The sequence below is a fragment of the Trichoderma asperellum genome, chromosome 2 (assembly GCF_020647865.1).
Source record: "Trichoderma asperellum chromosome 2, complete sequence".
Taxonomy (NCBI): domain Eukaryota; kingdom Fungi; phylum Ascomycota; class Sordariomycetes; order Hypocreales; family Hypocreaceae; genus Trichoderma; species Trichoderma asperellum.
This window is the reverse complement of record NC_089416.1, coordinates 3,716,362-3,733,606: the sequence shown is the minus strand read 5'-3', so window position 1 is coordinate 3,733,606 and position 17,245 is coordinate 3,716,362. Positions and strand designations below refer to the sequence as shown.

At 47.3% G+C, this 17,245-nt stretch overlaps 6 protein-coding genes and 1 non-coding gene across 7 annotated transcripts; 6 read left to right on the top strand and 1 right to left on the bottom strand.

The window, feature by feature from the left end:
- The first annotated feature begins 526 nt into the window (after positions 1–526).
- On the top strand, positions 527–2,440 carry TrAFT101_003529 (uncharacterized protein). The gene is made up of 2 exons (XM_024904854.2): positions 527–798; positions 859–2,440. Exons 1-2 carry the CDS (start codon positions 579–581, stop codon positions 2,292–2,294), a joined length of 1,656 nt encoding a protein of 551 aa, XP_024766710.1. The 5' UTR covers positions 527–578; the 3' UTR covers positions 2,295–2,440.
- A 102-nt stretch (positions 2,441–2,542) lies between these two features.
- Positions 2,543–2,640, top strand: TrAFT101_003528. The gene has a single exon. It is a non-coding gene; the product is annotated as a tRNA-Leu (tRNA).
- A 282-nt stretch (positions 2,641–2,922) lies between these two features.
- Positions 2,923–4,571, top strand: TrAFT101_003527 (uncharacterized protein). Its single transcript, XM_024903194.2, has 2 exons — positions 2,923–3,931; positions 4,196–4,571. Exon 1 carries the CDS (start codon positions 2,956–2,958, stop codon positions 3,892–3,894), a length of 939 nt encoding a protein of 312 aa, XP_024766711.1. The 5' UTR covers positions 2,923–2,955; the 3' UTR covers positions 3,895–3,931; positions 4,196–4,571.
- A 288-nt stretch (positions 4,572–4,859) lies between these two features.
- Positions 4,860–7,558, top strand: TrAFT101_012011 (uncharacterized protein). Its single transcript, XM_024909314.2, has 2 exons — positions 4,860–5,168; positions 5,231–7,558. The coding sequence occupies exons 1-2, from the start codon at positions 4,986–4,988 to the stop codon at positions 7,256–7,258; spliced, it is 2,211 nt and encodes a 736-aa protein (XP_024766712.1). The 5' UTR covers positions 4,860–4,985; the 3' UTR covers positions 7,259–7,558.
- A 57-nt stretch (positions 7,559–7,615) lies between these two features.
- Positions 7,616–9,687, bottom strand: TrAFT101_003526 (uncharacterized protein; the record flags this gene model as incomplete). The annotated part of the gene is made up of 2 exons (XM_066126914.1): positions 7,616–8,729; positions 8,954–9,687. 2 exons carry the CDS (start codon positions 9,685–9,687, stop codon positions 7,616–7,618), a joined length of 1,848 nt encoding a protein of 615 aa, XP_065983021.1.
- A 2,811-nt stretch (positions 9,688–12,498) lies between these two features.
- Positions 12,499–14,271, top strand: TrAFT101_003525 (uncharacterized protein). The gene is made up of 3 exons (XM_024902259.2): positions 12,499–12,783; positions 12,857–12,938; positions 13,008–14,271. The coding sequence occupies exons 1-3, from the start codon at positions 12,598–12,600 to the stop codon at positions 13,889–13,891; spliced, it is 1,152 nt and encodes a 383-aa protein (XP_024766714.1). The 5' UTR covers positions 12,499–12,597; the 3' UTR covers positions 13,892–14,271.
- A 294-nt stretch (positions 14,272–14,565) lies between these two features.
- TrAFT101_003524 (uncharacterized protein) lies at positions 14,566–16,996 on the top strand (the record flags this gene model as incomplete). The annotated part of the gene is made up of 6 exons (XM_024909315.2): positions 14,566–14,573; positions 15,150–15,442; positions 15,603–15,697; positions 15,799–15,983; positions 16,068–16,541; positions 16,618–16,996. The coding sequence occupies 6 exons, from the start codon at positions 14,566–14,568 to the stop codon at positions 16,994–16,996; spliced, it is 1,434 nt and encodes a 477-aa protein (XP_024766715.2).
- Positions 16,997–17,245: the final 249 nt, after the last annotated feature.

Genomic DNA, 17,245 nt, shown 5'->3' with positions numbered 1-17,245 from the left:
GGATTTTTGCTCTTGAGTTTGTGTGTTGGAATTGGAAAATATCCAAGAAAGAAAACTTGTATGTGGCGATGCAGCTAGTCATTTGAATCCAATTGGGCCTTTACCTAAACAAAGATAAGATATGTCATAATTTACACCATGTTTACAAGCTTGACTCGATTTGTACATTGCTCGATACCAATTGAACGATAAGTCTTGTTCGATAGACTAACCGCAAGAATCGAATACAGTGCGCCAACTGAAGAGTTCAAAGCACGGGATAGAAAGCTTTGAGTAAAGTAGCACTGGCAACCAGCGTCTGAGATTTGTAAGCCAAAAATGACAAGGCCATATGATTTAATGCATGAGACTCGTTATTTAAATGGCAATACTGTAGATAAATAAAGCCGCGCATGTCTAGTCCAAGAGCTCGGATGGCCGATGTTAGTCATTGCTTTCCCTTTGGTGCGAGTAAATCCGAGACACAGTACGCAGACTGTAGCCTTAAACTTCATGCGAAGCGCCCACTTACACCTTTTAGATTTCCCATCTCTGCATAACTTTCGCCCTTGCTGCCTTTCATAACATTAACAAGTACAATGAAAGGCTCATATCTAGACAATCTTGCGGCGCCCTTTGAGGCAGACCGGCTTATCGAAATCCGCACCTCTGGAATGAAACAAATGCCCGGCTTGAATGTCATGTCAGGAATTGACAAGCAGATTCGCACGGTTTCCATAAAGGTTGATAAGCTGGGACTTGAAGGAGATGAACACGACCCTACATTTCATGGCGGCCTAGACAAGGCTATCCTTGGATGTAAATAGTTTCCTTCATTTCCGATATCAACGACTCTAGACTAATAGACTGGCTTTACAGATTGCTCTTCTCATTATCCGTCGTGGCAAGAATCTTATCCCGACAGAGTCGATAAGTTCGTCCCTGGGGGTTTTGGAGAGAACTTTGTCACGGCGCACATGAATGAACGAAATGTCTGTATTGGTGACGTTATCTCTGTTGGTTTAGAAGTGATCCTCCAAGTATCCCTTCCACGGCAGCCGTGCTTCAAACTCAACCATCGCTTCTCGTTGAAGAATTTCGCCCCTGAAACTTACAAGACTAGCCGCACTGGATGGTATTACCGCGTCCTCCGCGAGGGCACCGTCAACGCTGGCGATGAGCTGAAGCTAGTTGAGAGGAAATGGCCAGAGTGGACTATTGAACGGGTCCAAGAGTATCTGCATCGCGTGACTGACAATGATGAAATGAACGAGAAGCTGGCTGAAGTTGAAGCTCTCGGTAATGAGGCGCGCAAGCAATTCCAGAGACGCGTGGCCAAGGCGCAAAGACGGAAAATGCAAAAGAAAGAAGACGCTTGGGAGAGCTTCAAGGTGATCAGCCGCAAAATTGAGACGCCAAGAACCATTTCACTGGTAATCGAAGCCCCCCCGAAGCCCCATTCTGAGAAATACCCAATCGGAGCACATGCAAGACTCAAGCTTGGAAATGGCCTTGTTAGAGCATACTCTGTGGTGTCAAGTAGCGGAAGTGGAGCTGAGCAAATTAGAAGATTGGAGTTTGGTATTGCTCTTGACGCAAATAGTCGAGGCGGGTCGCGGTATATTCACCAATCTCTCAAAGAGGGAGATACCATCCAGGTGAGCAATGTGACGAGCGATGTTAGCGGAACAACAGGAGCGGCAAGCCATCACGTTTTTATAGCCGGAGGCATTGGCATAACTGCATTCATGGACATGATGTACAAATACGACAACATTAACTGGAGCTTTCAACTCCATTACGCTGTACGGTCTTCCAACGACATCCCTTTCCGAGACCGGTTGGAATCATATGGGGACAGAGTGATTATATACGACAAGTCTAAGGGCCAAAGGATGGACATCAGCAACATCATGAAGACCCTTCCCTGGAATAGCTACACATATGTTTGTGGGCCCAACCGTATGATGGAAGCAGCCAAAACCACCGCCGACGAGGCCGGCATTTCGCCGCAAGAGATACATTTTGAAGCTTTTTCCGCTGACACCACCGGGGATCCATTCGAGGCACAAGTCGCCAACCGCAATAATAAAGTTGTCAAAGTCGGAGAAGAAGAGAGTTTATTGGAGGTCTTGAAGCGGGAGTTTGGTGATATTCCTTCAAGCTGTGAAGTGGGTAATTGCGGCACATGCAAAGTTTCTGTTATAAATGGGCAAATCATTCATCGAGGCTCAGCGCTCATGCCGGATGAAAAGGACGTCTCCATGCTGTCATGTGTGAGTCGTGGCGTGGGAAGAATTACTATTGAGGTGTAGATGCTTGATGCGAGCAAGATGACTGTTTTTTCATAGAAGACTGTGATTTACTTATGCGAGATATATTACATCTTTTATTCTACTTGTACTAGAACTTCCTCTAGTATCACCAGCTCGTGTGAAGGCAACGTCTATTTATTCTTGGGAACATTCATCACACGAGATCTAAGAGCTGTCCATGCAGAATCGCTAATCAGCTTTGTGAAAGAGCTCTTAGTATAATTATTCCCACCTAAGTAGTATCTAACGGCGAGATGGCCGAGTTGGTTATGGCGTCAGGTTAAGGCTACCTTAACAGCAATTCCTGGTGGAGCAATCCGCGTGGGTTCGAGTCCCACTCTCGTCATTTTTTGCTATTCTGAATATCTGCAGAACAGTTCTTTTTTTATTTATTTTTATTATTATTTACCTAGAATATTATATTTTTGATTTCTCCTCAAAGCATTCCTTGATTTCGTTTTTGACTTATGGCAATAGTATTCTTTATTTGCTTGCGCAGTGATACATGCAGACAGACGCACTAAGTACGACTGCAGAGGCCGGTTCATATCGATACGGAAGTGGGGCCAATTTTTTCTCAAGATCTGAGCATCAAACGCCAGCAAAACTTCGTTCTTATGCGAGAGACGCATAGCTGCTACCTCCTAAACATCTCGCCAAAATGGCTCCTTTAGATGCGACTGGCGATCAGTTCGCCATTCTGCCCATTCAGATGCCTCCGGCGCCTTCATTCCCAGAGACAGCTATTCATGAAGTACGGATACGAAGAAATGCGCCCAAAATCCCAACGGCGAATGATTCTCGCAGTCTCTTCCTGAAAAATATTCCTGCAGACAGCACAGAGCCTCATTTTAGGGCAATTTTCACCGATCTTGTCGGCGCCGGACGATTCGAGACTATAACCTTCGAAGACGACAACAAAGCCGCTGCTGCGATCGATCCTGCCCGAGCGATCAAGATTGCTGGATTTGCGCGTAAACGTAAGAGAGGAGATGTGGAAGATGAAGAGAGAGCTGAAGAAGAAGCTGCACGACTACCTGATATCTGGACACGCCAGCTGCATAGAAGCAGTAGCACAGCTATCGTGTTGCTTGCTGATGATAAGAGCGTACAACTCGTCCTCAAGGCGATTGCGAAACTCCAAAAGACCAAAAAATATCCTGTATGGGGCCAAAGCATCTCCGGTGACGTCCAGTCGCTGGGTTCACCATGGGTCTCTTCCCATTTACGGCTCTGCCGCGCCAACAAGGCGGAGATACAAAAGGCTACACACGCATTCTTCAATGTATTCAACAGGAAAGAGAAGGAAGCTGCTGAACTCAGCAAGCGACTGCGCAACGAGCCTGATGAGGATGGCTTCGTTACTGTTACACGTGGCGGAAAGGTCAATCCGGCGAATCAGTTCGAGGCCGAGGAGGCTAGACGAAAGATGGTAGAGAAGGCGGACAAGAAGAAGTCTGAGTTGAAGGACTTCTACCGATTCCAGCTGCGAGAGCGACGGAAGCAAGAGCAGGCGGAACTGCTGAAACGTTTCGAAGAGGACAAGAAGAAGGTCAATGCGATGAAAGAGAAGAGAGGAAAGTTCAAGCCGGAGACATGATGCAAAGGGGCCTCTCTCGGATGATCAATGAAGTGAAGTGAGTTGAGATTTCATTTACTTGGGCTTTTTTTTTTTTTTTTTTTTTTTTTTTTTTCTTTTCTACGAAACGCAAGCATGATGACGCACGCGGGGCCATCGAGAGGCTAGAAGAGATCTCAGGTTCGCCTGGCTCAATTCTGGCTGATGTCGAAAACAACCGCGTAACAACAATCTTCTCAACTCTTCTGAGGCTTGGATAAACAGACGAGACGTTTTTTTATGAAATAATCTGCGATGAAGGTGGTATTAACGCCGTATCTAGGAACACTGGAGTTATTGGCTGGACGAGGGCCTCGAATGTACGAACAGGAACGATTTCTTATGTGGGGTAGATGTATAATCTCGGTATCATCTTCTAGAGGGATTGCGGCTTCGTTAATACCCCGTTCACCAACTTACTGGCTCCGTTTCAGTGAGTTACCGTCACATTAATTTGCAAGTTGAGCGCTACATACCACTGAAGTCGCTAGAAAGCTCACCAATGAGGATATCGTGCCACGGGAATGTGGGCATATGATGATACCACCAATGTATATAGATATAACAAAAGCATATATATTCTAAACAAGTACGGATTCAGTTATCCTATCATGTGCCCATCATGTCTGGGTCTTGTCGTTTAATATTGAGAGACGTACAGCACAAATCAAGTTTAAGTAAGAGAAACAAGTTTGAGTGAGAGCCTTAGTGAAGCGATTATATGAACATATATTGAATGCAAAAAGGTAAAAAATTTTTTTTTTCAGATCAATTTTCTGCCTTCTAAGATAACTATTGTCTGTTGCAAGTGGCTACGATTTTAGCACTTGCATGGCATATTTGATGCGTGGATGGTTTGTTTGAGCACCCTTGCTTAGTCATGCAAAGCTTATCCGGCGTTGTTTACTTCCTCCACATGGCAACCAAAACCTTGCGGTCGCATAGGGCCACCACCAAGCTCAGTCTACCTGCGATCAACAGCTCGATTTTGTGTTGGCGCATGGCAATAAGATAGAGACTGACTGCCTGAGTTATTTCGCCATATTTTACTCGAGCTGTTGCATCTAGTCAACATGATCGATGCAGAGAATCTTTGGACGGCTTCGCAGTACATCAACAATCAACTGCTGTCGAGGGGACTTCTTCGAGATGGCCGCGACATCGATTTCACAGGCCTTGGAGAAGAGCAGTATAGTACTGCAGAGACTGCGAGTCGCATCATAAGCATCCTGAATGATCTCATTATCCGACGAGATGTACGTTTTAGGCACTCTCACCAGGTCTAATAAAATTAGCCATTCAAGCTAATAACCACCAGCGAGATGCGGAGCAACGCGAATCCCTCTCAGCAGCGCTGCGAAATATTAAAGCGGAGAATTTGAAATACACAAACGACATTGCCCGACTATCAGAGAAAGCCGCCGAAGCACAGCGCAGAAGCGATATCGCCACGGCTTCCGAAGCTTCGCTCAAGACCCAGCTCAAGTCAGCAGAGTCGACCGTGCGAGGACTCAAAGATGAGCTGGCGCGTACAAAAGGATTAGTGGCACAGGTGCGAACGGCATGTGCAACTGAAGTACGGAGACGCGATCGACAAATCGAAAGTCTCAAGAAGCAGGTTGGCGAGGCGGGTCGTGCGAGAGGAACAAGGACCAGCTCTGGGGTCGTGTCGATTACCGTGACAGGTGATGTGGGCAATGAAAGCAGGAGGTCGCTCACACGTGGAGGAAACATTGAAGACGAAGATTATTCCTTGCGTACCGAGACAAACTCTTTCCTTGCTAGCTTGGCGCAGAACTTGAGCGAGGAGAACGAAACTCTCTTGAATGTCGTGCGGCAGGCGAAAGATCGTTTGTGCGAGATGAGTGGATGGAACAGCGAAGAGAAAAAAGAAGATGCTGAGGTTGTGAAGCCGCAAGGCTGGCAAGAGATGGCATCGGAGCTGGGTGCTGTGATGGAACACCTGAGAACAATCTTAACGAACCCATCCTTCGTGCCAATTGAAGAGGTTATGGTGCGAGAGGAAGAAATCGATCGTCTTAAAGCTGGTTGGATCAAGATGGAGAGTCGATGGGAGGATGCTGTTCATCTGATGGATGGCTGGCGGAAGAGAATGGCTAAAACCGGAAAACCTATTGGGGAAGAAGATCTCAAGATGGGACTACATTTGAGCCCGGTTCGCGTCTCTAATGTTGAGGAAACAAGAACCGGACGAGAACCTGGCCTGCCAGCCGTGGCAGAAGAAAGCGAAGAAGAGGAAGAAGAAGAGGATGAGTTGAAGCGTTCGCCTTGTCGTCCTAAAGGACCATACCACGTAATGGCTGATGACGCGGACGCGGATGAAGAGGTTGGCGATCTCGAAGAGGACATTTATGGTTATAGTAATGATGAATCAGGTGGCGTTGACGATAACGACGGCAATGACGACGGCGATGATGGCAACGATGACGGCGACAATATGGAAATCGATGACTATAATGTTGGAGCACCGGATAACCATGTCTCAGCGAGTGAACAAACTTCGGGGGCGGCTGATGATAATATTCGACGATTTATGGACTCAGAACAACCTCCAATACCGCCGCCTCACTTAGTTCCTCTTCAGAATTCTTCTTCAGCTGGCAATCGTGGTCCGTTGCAAACTAGACATCGACAGAAGCCTAGTGGCTCCATCATGCAGCAGTCAACTGCAGTTACCAGTGCCGAAGCTTCTGATTTCGCGTCTATTCGAGCTGCAAGGCAGCCTGCAACTTCCCAAAGGCAGCGACCTGATGCCGCAAAGACAACCAAACCTGAAGAGCGGCCCCTCGTTGCATCGACCTCATCTCTGGATGAAGCTCTACTGTCAAACTACCGAGCAGAAGAACATCCGTCCTCTCGAAGCGGGCCTGCGGTTGGCGCCAGTTCTAACACGGGAGGCATACGATCCAACCCACGTCGTATGCCTGTCCGTCTGGCACCAACACAGGCAAACAGAGTCTCGCGGCCACAGTTTGGCAGCTCACCATCTAAAGCTGCGATTGCCGCTAAGCTCGCCGCCTCAGAAAAGCAAGCTGAGGCTGCGCGCGCGAAACTCCAAGCCCTTCGCACCTCGAAGACTGCTCAAGGACCAGCGGTGGCCTCTGCCACAGAGCTGTCGAGACCCTCGGCGGCGGCAAGAATAAACGCTTCGGTAAGCGGTCGTCCCAGGAGCACTAGTCCGGTAAAGCGCGAAGTTGCGCAGCAAGAAGCACAGAAACCTGAGAAACGCAAGAGGGATATCCGGGTGGCTAAAGTCTCGTCGAGACGGAGGAGCACGCTCAGTCCTTTAGAACTCCAAGGCTTGATATCTGGCAATGTTGAATGAGAATATGGTAGACATGAACGATCGTTGAGAAGTTTGGATGATTGCATGGCTTGGAATTTATGATACTGCAACAGTGACGTTTTTTATCTGGATAAGACTTGTTCATAAGGGTGTCTTTGAGCGGAGAGGAGAATTTTGGCTTGGCGTTTAGGGGTTACAAGATATCGCTATTTACTAACGACGGGATATATCATGAACACTGATTGATTATTATGATACTTTGCTAGTAAAAATGAATATGAAAATAGCCTTTGGAAATAACGAAAATGATTATTTGTACTAGCTATCATTGAAAATTACCTCCTTATATCGAAAGAACGCCGAGTTAAGCTTTAACGGTATTATACGTGACTGCTTTTACTTGCCTTCCCAAGCTTGCCCGAGACCTTTAAGCATTGCAACCACTGCTTCCCCTTCCGAAGATCGAGGGAACGAATTAATGAGCGAGATTCCATATTCCAGAATGCCCATCGCGTCGGTCAGAACTACTACCCCTTCATCCAGACGTGTTAAAACCGGTATATACTTTTCACTCCAGTTGGTGTTGCGAAAACAAGCATCTTCAGGAGCAACGCCGTCAATAGCAACAATGCAGAGCCCAGGCGTCGGCAAGTTCGTTTCTGGCACTACATCCATGGGATTCTGCTGCCAGAGATCTTCCATTGGGAATACTGACGATGATGCCTCTGGGATATTTGGGTCCGAATTGACAGGCGCAAGGTGAGAAGCGGCCCATAATGTCAAGATTGCTCTGCGCACGGCTGCTGGCCACCACCAGGGGCGTGCGGCGGCGCCGATGCCGCGAAGGTGTCGTAGCGCTTGGCCGCAGTGGAAAATGGCCTCTTGGCGACTGCGGAAACCTCCCTGATTTTGGAGAAAGCGTTGCCAGAAGGTGAGGTCGAGGATGCCTGGGTTGGTAAGTCGCTCGATGTCTGCTAGATTGGCTGCCAGGTTGAGGAATATGAAATGGTAAAGGATCAGGCCAAGTATGGTATCGCTTGTATATGCTTCTTGCTCGATATGAGCTTCCGTGGCAAGTATATACCACGATCGAAGAAGTCTCTCCGTTTCTAGCACGCTGGAGGCAGCTATGCCGCTAAACACCAGAGAGGGGGTGCTCCTTGCCCACGAAAGTAGGCTCCGTGACTGATATGTCAAAGACTGGAGCGGGTGGAGGAGAAGCTGAAGATGTCGTGGTGGCACTCTGCCTGGTAGTAAAGTGCCGTGAATAAAGTCTTGGAGCAATTGCTTCAAGGTTGGACGAAGCTCAAAGCTTGGTGGCTTCGCCGCGCTGATGTCTGAGTATAGGCCATCGATCAAGTACCAGTAGCTAGTCTGTATGATGGATCTAGTATGGCACGGAAGGTTGGGATCGGGAAGAGGACGTGCCAAATCGGAGAGAGAAAGTGCCTGCTCAACATCGTGGAACAAGCTCAGTTCTTGGTCCAGTTTGACCCAGTTGTATGCCAATCTGTATGAATAGTTAGAAAACAAAAAATTGGGAAGCTTTTTTAATCAACAGAGACGTGCCTATCATGATTTAAACGTTGGCTATCCACATGCGGCTGTTGATGATGAAGCCGTACTGATTCATCAATATGAATGTTTGGACGGTGACTGTCAAAAAGCCCCTTTTTCTTAAGCCTTCTTATCCAGATCTTTGCAGAATTTAGCTTTGGGATTTCTGGTAAATACGGATGATTGAGGGCGCCGCCAACATCGAGGACGGGATTGCAAAGATCGCCTTGAAAGCTGGATGTGTCTTTACCAGCGTGTTGCGGGTAGCCGATAAAGTCTGCATAATTCTTGATCTCTTGGAACGAGTGCATTTCCGGCAGCGATATTAGCTCATTGGAGCAATCATCCGTATTCTCTGTATGGCATCGAAAGGCGTTCGGCACGTTTATCGAAACGTCACCATCGATGAAGTCCATCTTTGTAGAAAACTCTGAAAATCCAATGTTTATAGGTGAATTTTGGCCATGTTCAAAGACGTTTACGTCCGAATAGGATGAACTGCCCAAAGATGTGGCGGCGGCAGAGTAGCCAGACAAGGGCGAAAGAGGGTTAATGAAGACATCTCGGATATGGCCATCATACTGATCTGGACCCCCGTGAAGGTGCTGTATCGGACTTTGGAGTATATTTTCAGAGTTAACGTGTTCGACCGTCGATGTAAGAAGGCTGTTTGTCGATAATGACGCCGCTTGTGCTGCTGCTCGAATTGCGGCTTTAGACGCTCGACGGGCGTATCGTGCGATGCATTGGAGATTCTTTTCAAGGCATCTTGAGCATGGTATCTTTTTATCACAACCAGTTTTTGCACTCGCGCAGTTTTGGCAGGCGATGAGCGTTCGTCCAGATATAAAGAGGTGGCTGAAAGGCCCAGGGGGGGGCTCGACGTGGCCTTTTGACCTGTGAAGCTTCATAATTCCGGTGATTTTGATACAAGGCGCCTATAATGGAAGATGGAAACAGGAGCTCGTCGAAAGTGGCTACTAGCTGGAATATGGTAGCGCGGACGCCAGTAATGGTTTGTCTAATACGAGGTAGTAAATGCCCTGTAATCCGTCTTGTAGATTACTCTTCCTGGCAAATAATAAAGGCATGGGAAGCACCGTTTGCAGTATCAATGATTCTAATACCTGCTTACGAATCAAGAACAACGATATCGAGAAGTTCGGCTGTTTGAAGAAAGTTGCTGGCTTACGACGGCGATATCGCCCAAGTAGCTCGTTAGCAACGCTGAGAGCGGCTACGAGACTTGTTAAACCCATTAAAGAAGGTGCCGCGAGAAAGCCACCGCTTTAAGCTGCTGTTGATGAAAGGAGGATGCTTTTTGTGGACAACGAAATTTATTTGTGTTGCGCATACGCCCTTACCATAGGTGCATTACTCATTTTGTGGAAAAAGTTTGATAATTGGCTAAAGAAGATTTGGCAAAAGCATCATGTCGACGTGAAACCGACATACATTATGACCTTTATAATAGTATATGGAATAGATGTAGCCAAAGAACCTGCTGCTACGCTGTTGGAGGGCTGTTGGGTCATAATGTCATGGGCTTTCTGTCGTCTTACATTCTATAAAGACAAAGTAAGCATCAGCTTCACGGCCACTAATCTAAAGCAATTGAGCTTAGGTACAGTAGCTCCTGGTGTGTCTATTCCAAAATATAGGACGATACTTCTTTGGCTACAATAATGCTAAAATTCAATAGAACTGCCAGGAAAACCAGCTCCAAGAAACCGAAAGAAGAAGAGGTAAAGATGTTGGCAAAGCGGATTATCATTGGCACTGGTGGCGAGGTTCGACTTGGTGCATGTTAGCTGCGTCATCGCCGTGGCTCACTGCGTTCTTTGATATATGGCACTCAAGTTAGGGGCAAGGCTTAGCAGGTAGCATACAGTGCTCTTTCGCTTCAACAGTCGGATGAAATGAGATAGAGCAACAAGTCTCTGCTGATAGTTTCAAGACTGTTTGTAAATTCACATCCGAAGTACCATCATCTTCGTCAAAGTACGGGACTGCACCTGCAGCAAGCTGGAGAAATAAATTGGCAATAAGTATTAGTTTTCGTTGATGCCTTTGGAAGCCTTTCCTCTGGAATAATCTTTTCATTGTTGGCTGCCAACATGGGATTGAGAAGAGCTGCTGTAACCTGTTGAACCGAGACTGACGTGGTTATTCTTCCATTAGGCCTTTCAGATGACAGCCAGTTTCCAGTAGCATATCGCCTTATTTTCGACCAGTTCGTTTTCCACATTTGGTTTTAATGGTGGTAATCTGGTGAAAGCCAAATACACTCAATCATGATATTTAGTATCATTTAGCTTGTATGAAAATATGTTGCATCTACTATGGAGAGGGTGCCCCCATATGCAAGCCACACTGGCTAAGTTTGATCTTTTGAAAGCCCTCGTTTGCTAATGCTGCAGTTCCAAGCGCAAATACACGAGGTGGTTGCTTTAGCCTTCAACGATTGTCTCACATATAATATCCCGTATAGTTGAGTGGCTACCGCTGTGAAACTGTGTAACAGTATGTTATACGTGTTCTGGCTGACGTGTGGTGCGAAGTTGGAGCTGAGTCTATAAGACCACGCGGACCGTTGACCTAGCGGCTGGCTAGTCCCTGGTGTAGCATCTTGGTCAAGTCTCCTGCGGCTCGCGATTCGCCTGGCTTTGGAAGCGGTGGGCGCAGTGATGAGCCGGTTTGGATTCGTTGGCCTTTTTGTTGCACAAACTACGCAGCGGAATTCTGGCTTTGGTGGAGGGTCAAGATATTTACAGCCGAGAATCATGGACGTTGTATTGATTCAGCTCGGCCGTTAAGCTCGCCTTGATCAGCTTGGAAATGGAAAGTGGCACTTAAAAAGAGGAAAATATGAAAAAAATTTCCTCTCCGAAGAAGGACATAACTGAGGCCCTTCATTGTAGGCTGATCCCATGATGGAATCAAGTGCCACGAGTATCTGTGAGTCGTGCAACATACAGGTCCTCGAGATGGACCGGCTGAACTATCCAAAGATCCGAGTTCTCGCATCGTTTCACAAATAAATAGATGAACAACAATAAATCAATAAATAATAACACCGTTGACGGTTAGCAGAGAAGGAAACGTGGACGATCATGGATCTATTCCATGGTTTCTGCGTCTGAAAGCAGGAGAGGCGGACTCGCAGATGATTGGACTCTGCGCCTCACTGAGGGGCTACCAGTAATACGAGAAGTCGGCACTGAGGTATGGGATTAGTTATCGTCGACTTTTGCCAGAGTTTGTGGGAGATGTGGGAGAATATAAAAAAGACGAAGCGTTTAATTTCCTTGTGTTAAATGGCGGCAATCACGAGTTGATTAATTGAGGTCGGAAGGTGCTATAGGCATAGCACTCACAGTACATGAGAAGGCAGGAAGCACTAACGTATAGCACCCAAGGTACCTAAAATTACTACCTAGTACCTGCCTTACCTGTTTCCAGTTGGCTTAGTACCTACTTTGCCAACGCCACGCATATTTAATTCTGAAAAGGAGCATATCTGGTTACTGTTTTTACGTTGATTTATTTCCAATTCCAGGCATTTGCTTCTATTGGGGGATACTTGTAATATCAAGGCGAGAATCTGGAGGGTACATGTAACCTTGGCAGCAGCAGCTGACAAGTGGGCAGCTACAAAATGCGACTCTGGTGGGATAAGCTCACAGCTGACAAGTGGGCAGCTGCCTAGCCACATCTGGTCTCTATCCGGCCTCTCACGCCTCTCACTCTCTGCAGCTCAGCGCGACTCGCAGCATCAACAATCATCCGCACAGGACGGAGAAGCGCAGCCTCGTTGCATCATGAAGCCCATTGTTGCCGTGCCGGCGGTTGCGGCCCTTGTGTACAGGGCGTGGAGCAAGAAGTCTCTGACCCCAGCAGGCATCGCTGCCGCCACGGCCACGGCCATTGCGCATGCCTATCATCCGTGGAATCTGCCATTTGTCCTCCTCGTCGTCTTCTTTTTGGCGGGCACGCGAGTCACACACGTGAGTGGAAGTAGATGGCCGTCTGGCCTTGCAGCCAAGGAAGAGAGGAAACAAAGGCTGACGACGAAACCAGGTCAAGGAAAATGTTAAAGCTACGCTCACGCTGAGTGCAAAGGGATCCTCCGGCGGCGAAGGCCCTCGCACGCATGTTCAAGGTATGTTGGCGGCTGCCGCTTACGGTTGAAGCTCTAGCCGTCTAAACAAAGGCTAAACATATCGTCAAGTCTTTGCCAATTCGCTCGTGGCATCTGTTTTGTCTGTTCTCCATGCCAACCAGCTCTACGCTCGAGCTGCTGCCCTCAAAACCCCAGGTGGCCCGGAACCCAGCGGATCAATGTGCTTCTCGTGGGGAGGCGACCTCTTTGTCATCGGCATCATCGCTAACTATGCTGCGGTTGCGGCTGACACGTTCAGTTCGGAGCTTGGTATTCTATCCAAGAGTGAACCCCGCCTTATCACATCCCTTACGCTGCGAAAGGTGCCCCGTGGCACAAACGGCGGTGTGACGTTATTGGGCTTGGGAGCTGGGCTGTTGGGATCTATCATCATCGTCACGGCGTCTATGCTATTCCTACCAATGTGCAACGAAGAATCAGCTGCCTGGACTCGTGGAGGTGGTATTCCTTGGACGGCGGAAAATAGACGGCTACTTATGGGCTTTTTGGCCCTGTGGGGCGTTCTCGGCAGTGTCTTGGACAGTTACCTTGGTGCCATATTCCAGCGCTCAGTCAAAGATGTGCGTACTGGAAAGATTGTCGAAGGTGACGGCGGCACTCGCGTCTTGGTATCTGGCGAGGCCGATGGCTCCGATAAGCTAGCTGATATCAAAGCCTCATTACTGCACGGTGAGGGTAGCAAAGCTACAGAAAAGACATGTTCAGCAGCTGTCGATGAATCTGATGAGTTTGTCGATAAATTCGATCCCAAGAACAAGCATAGGAAGTCTAGCTTCGGAGATGAGAAGCCTTCTCGCATAGTTGAAAATGGCTGGGATCTACTTGACAACAACGACGTCAATTTTCTCATGGCTGTCACCATGAGCGTTAGTGCGATGGCGGTGGCAAGTTGGTACTGGGGAGTTCCTTGGCAAAGTATGCTAACTCCTTGAGGTGGAGGCATTAGAGATGTTGCTGATAGAAACTGGTCATATATTTACCATTTCGTTCTACCTGAGATTAGTGATGTGCAGACATTAACAAAGAGTTGGAATTGGGACAAGATTGTCTTCAGGGGTGCAACGCTCATATAGGGGACGTAGTATACTTTATAAATCCGGTGATGAAAGTAGTTTTCATTGAAAAATAGGTGATGGAAAGGAAATAGAACTCTACTCAATATGCTGTTGATACTATGAAAGAACATGGAGGCAGGAAATGTGGTACTGATGACTACCTAATTTAGAATATACCAGTAGGTGGCCAACGGGTGAGTGATGGACTATAGAGGCCAGACTCAGGAAATGAAGTGTAATAACTTGCAACTTTCGCCGTCTTGATCTGCTTGCTGTGGTGACAATATTACAATCCAACCCGTATTCCAGGCAGAGAAGATGGAATCTTTATCAACGACGGGGAGCTAGTTATACAGGTTTCACATACATTTCTAGAACGCACACCGGTTTTGATGATTCTGATCGTGTACTGGAGATGCAATCATAGTTATTGGCTATGATGCTTACGAAGCCATGATATATGGTTGCCATGTAGAATGTGCTGTCATCAGACTTTATCAATATTCGAGTAACATCACGCCTGGCTGTCAAAGGAAAATGAAGCATACAAGATGTGTAAGTATAATATTTGGTAATTTTCATATCCATACCCAACCTTCAAATACCGTCACGCCATTCTTTTTCTCATCTTGTATAAAACTTCTTATTCAACTTTGAAGCTAGCCCCCCCAAAGCAGTCGCTTCTCCTTTCTGTCAACTCGCTCATTTATCCCACCTCAACAACTCTCCTCAAAGCGACAGTGTGTGCCAATACCACCTGCATAATTACTCGCTTACCTGGTCGAAATCACTTGCGCCGAACTGCTTCAATGCCACCCGCCGCCCACCACCCGCCGAACCCCAATCTGCCAGCTGCCCCTACACCCACCCGCCGAACCACACATGCATGACCTTCAATCCGTTTGCACTTGAGGAATGAATTTAAAGAGAAATTTTTTTTTTCCTCCCACGTTTTTTTTTTTCCCTTCAGCTCCCTTTCTTCCATCTCAACCTTTCTTTCTAATACAGCCTCTTGTCTTGTCGTTTAATTTGGACGCCTCCATTGAATAGACTCTTTCTTTTTGGTCAAAGGAAAAAAAAAAAAAGAAGAAAATTACAAAAAGCTCACATTACTCATTTTAACTCTTGGATTAAGGGGAAACAAAAAAAAGAACATAATGTCTCGTCCTATCTCAATCTCAATGGAAGATGCTCAATTTGCTCGCGATATCGCTTCGGGAGTCTGCATCATCGACATCCCGCCCGCTCAGGCCCCTATCCCTGGAGGTCTCGAGTCACCGGCCACTTCTGTCGCTACTAGCGAAGAGACCAAAGTTCCTCAGGAGCCCATTGTTGACGCCGGCGGCAGTGACAGCAGCATCCCAGATGGTGGTTTGCGAGCTTGGCTTGTCGTCGTCGGCGGGTTCTTGGACTTTGCTATTGCTTTTGGTAAGTTTTGCTTTTGGCCTTTTTTACTTTTCTTTTGTGCTATAAATGCTTTGTATGAGTTAACATATATTCTGCAATGTCAAAAATGTCGAAGTAAAAAAAAAAAAAAAAAAAAAAAAAAAAAGAAATAGAAAAGTTGAAACTAATCTGTGTTAAATAGGACTTGTAAACTCTTTTGGCACTTTTCAGGCTCGCTACGAAACTCGATGGACTTGGCTTTCTACATCCACTATCACTTGGATTGGCAGCGTTCAGGTATGTCACAAAAAAAAAAAAGAAAAAAAAGAAAAAAACAAGCTTAGACATGCTCTTGTTAGCCTGGCTATATGCTAATTCGTCTTCTCCTCCCTGCACAGCTCTTCATTCTCTTCCTCGGTGGCGCCGTCGTTGGCCCCATCTACGACAAATACGGTTCTCGAGCCCTCATGTTTTCCGGCACCGCAGTATGCCTCCTCTCTTTCATTTGCTCTAGCTTTGCTACTCACTACTATCAATATCTCTTGTCCCAAGGCATCCTTCTCGGCATTGGCAATGCTTTGCTGTAAGTCTGCCTTTCCTAACAATGCCATCAAAGGAATCAAATGAACTAAAAGAAAATTTTTTTTTCTTCATCCTCTCTATCTAGCTTCTATCCTGCAACCGGAGCCATCTCAGAATGGTTCAACCACAAACGAGGCCTCGCCCTTGGCATCGCCCTCTCAGGCTCCTCCGTCGGCGGCATCTTCTGGCCCCTCATCATCAACAAGCTCTTCACCGTCCTAGACGCCTCCTGGGTCCACCGAATTATTGCTCTCATCTCTATTCCCATCCTCCTAATCGCCTGCTTCCTAGTCAAGGAGCGAAACGACACCGAGGACTGCCAGATCAAGTCTTCCCAGAGGAGCATTCGCAGCGCCGTCTTCGAGTGGCGCTTCTTCTGGCTCTGCCTATCCCTCTTCTTCATCTACGGCGGCATGCTCATTCCCTTCTACTTCATTCCTCTGTTTGCCATTCAGCACGGCGTGGGGTCCACCATGGCCAACAGTCTCCTCGCGATTGGATACGCGGGTTCCTTCGTCGGCCGTGTGGGGAGCGGCTGGATCGCGGACCGCCTCGGCCGGTAAGTCCCCACTTTGCTCCCGGGGACGGGGCAGGCACTTACTGCGGATAATCACTAACGCGAGAAAACTCACCAGATTTAATGTATTATTTGTAATGGGTGTCTTGACCGCCGGTATTACCTTCTGCTGGGTCGCCATGACGACTCTTAGCTCGATGATTGCCTTCACCCTTCTATTCGGACTCTTCTCCGGAGGCCTCATCCCTCTAGGATCTGCCTGCGTGGCGCAAACCACTCCGGATATGGGTCACATCGGCCTGCGTATCGGCTTCATGATGGCTTTTGCTTCTTTCAGCGCCTTATCCGGCGGACCTGCAAGCGGTGCTATAAAGGACGCAACCACCAGCTGGTTCTCCGTCCAATCCTTCTCTGCATCACTTATTCTTTTCGGAGCAATGATGATCTTTGGACTGCGTCTTTGGTTGCAGCCTCTTCGTGAAGGGAGCGTGTTCTGATTTAATGGTCAGCTGGAATGAATACATGCTCTAGCTGTCAGACTTATGCGAATCTACCCTAGCCATAATCGACTCTGACTTTGGGTATATGAGATGACTACATAGTAGAAGCGTTAGATGCATGGATTCGGCGCACTCGTCTTTTTTATAAGTATATACTGAACGGAAAATGGCGATAGGGGCAAGGAATAGGGTTTAATATATAAGACGAGAAAGATAATGAAAAGGACAGAAATGTCCTAGATTAAA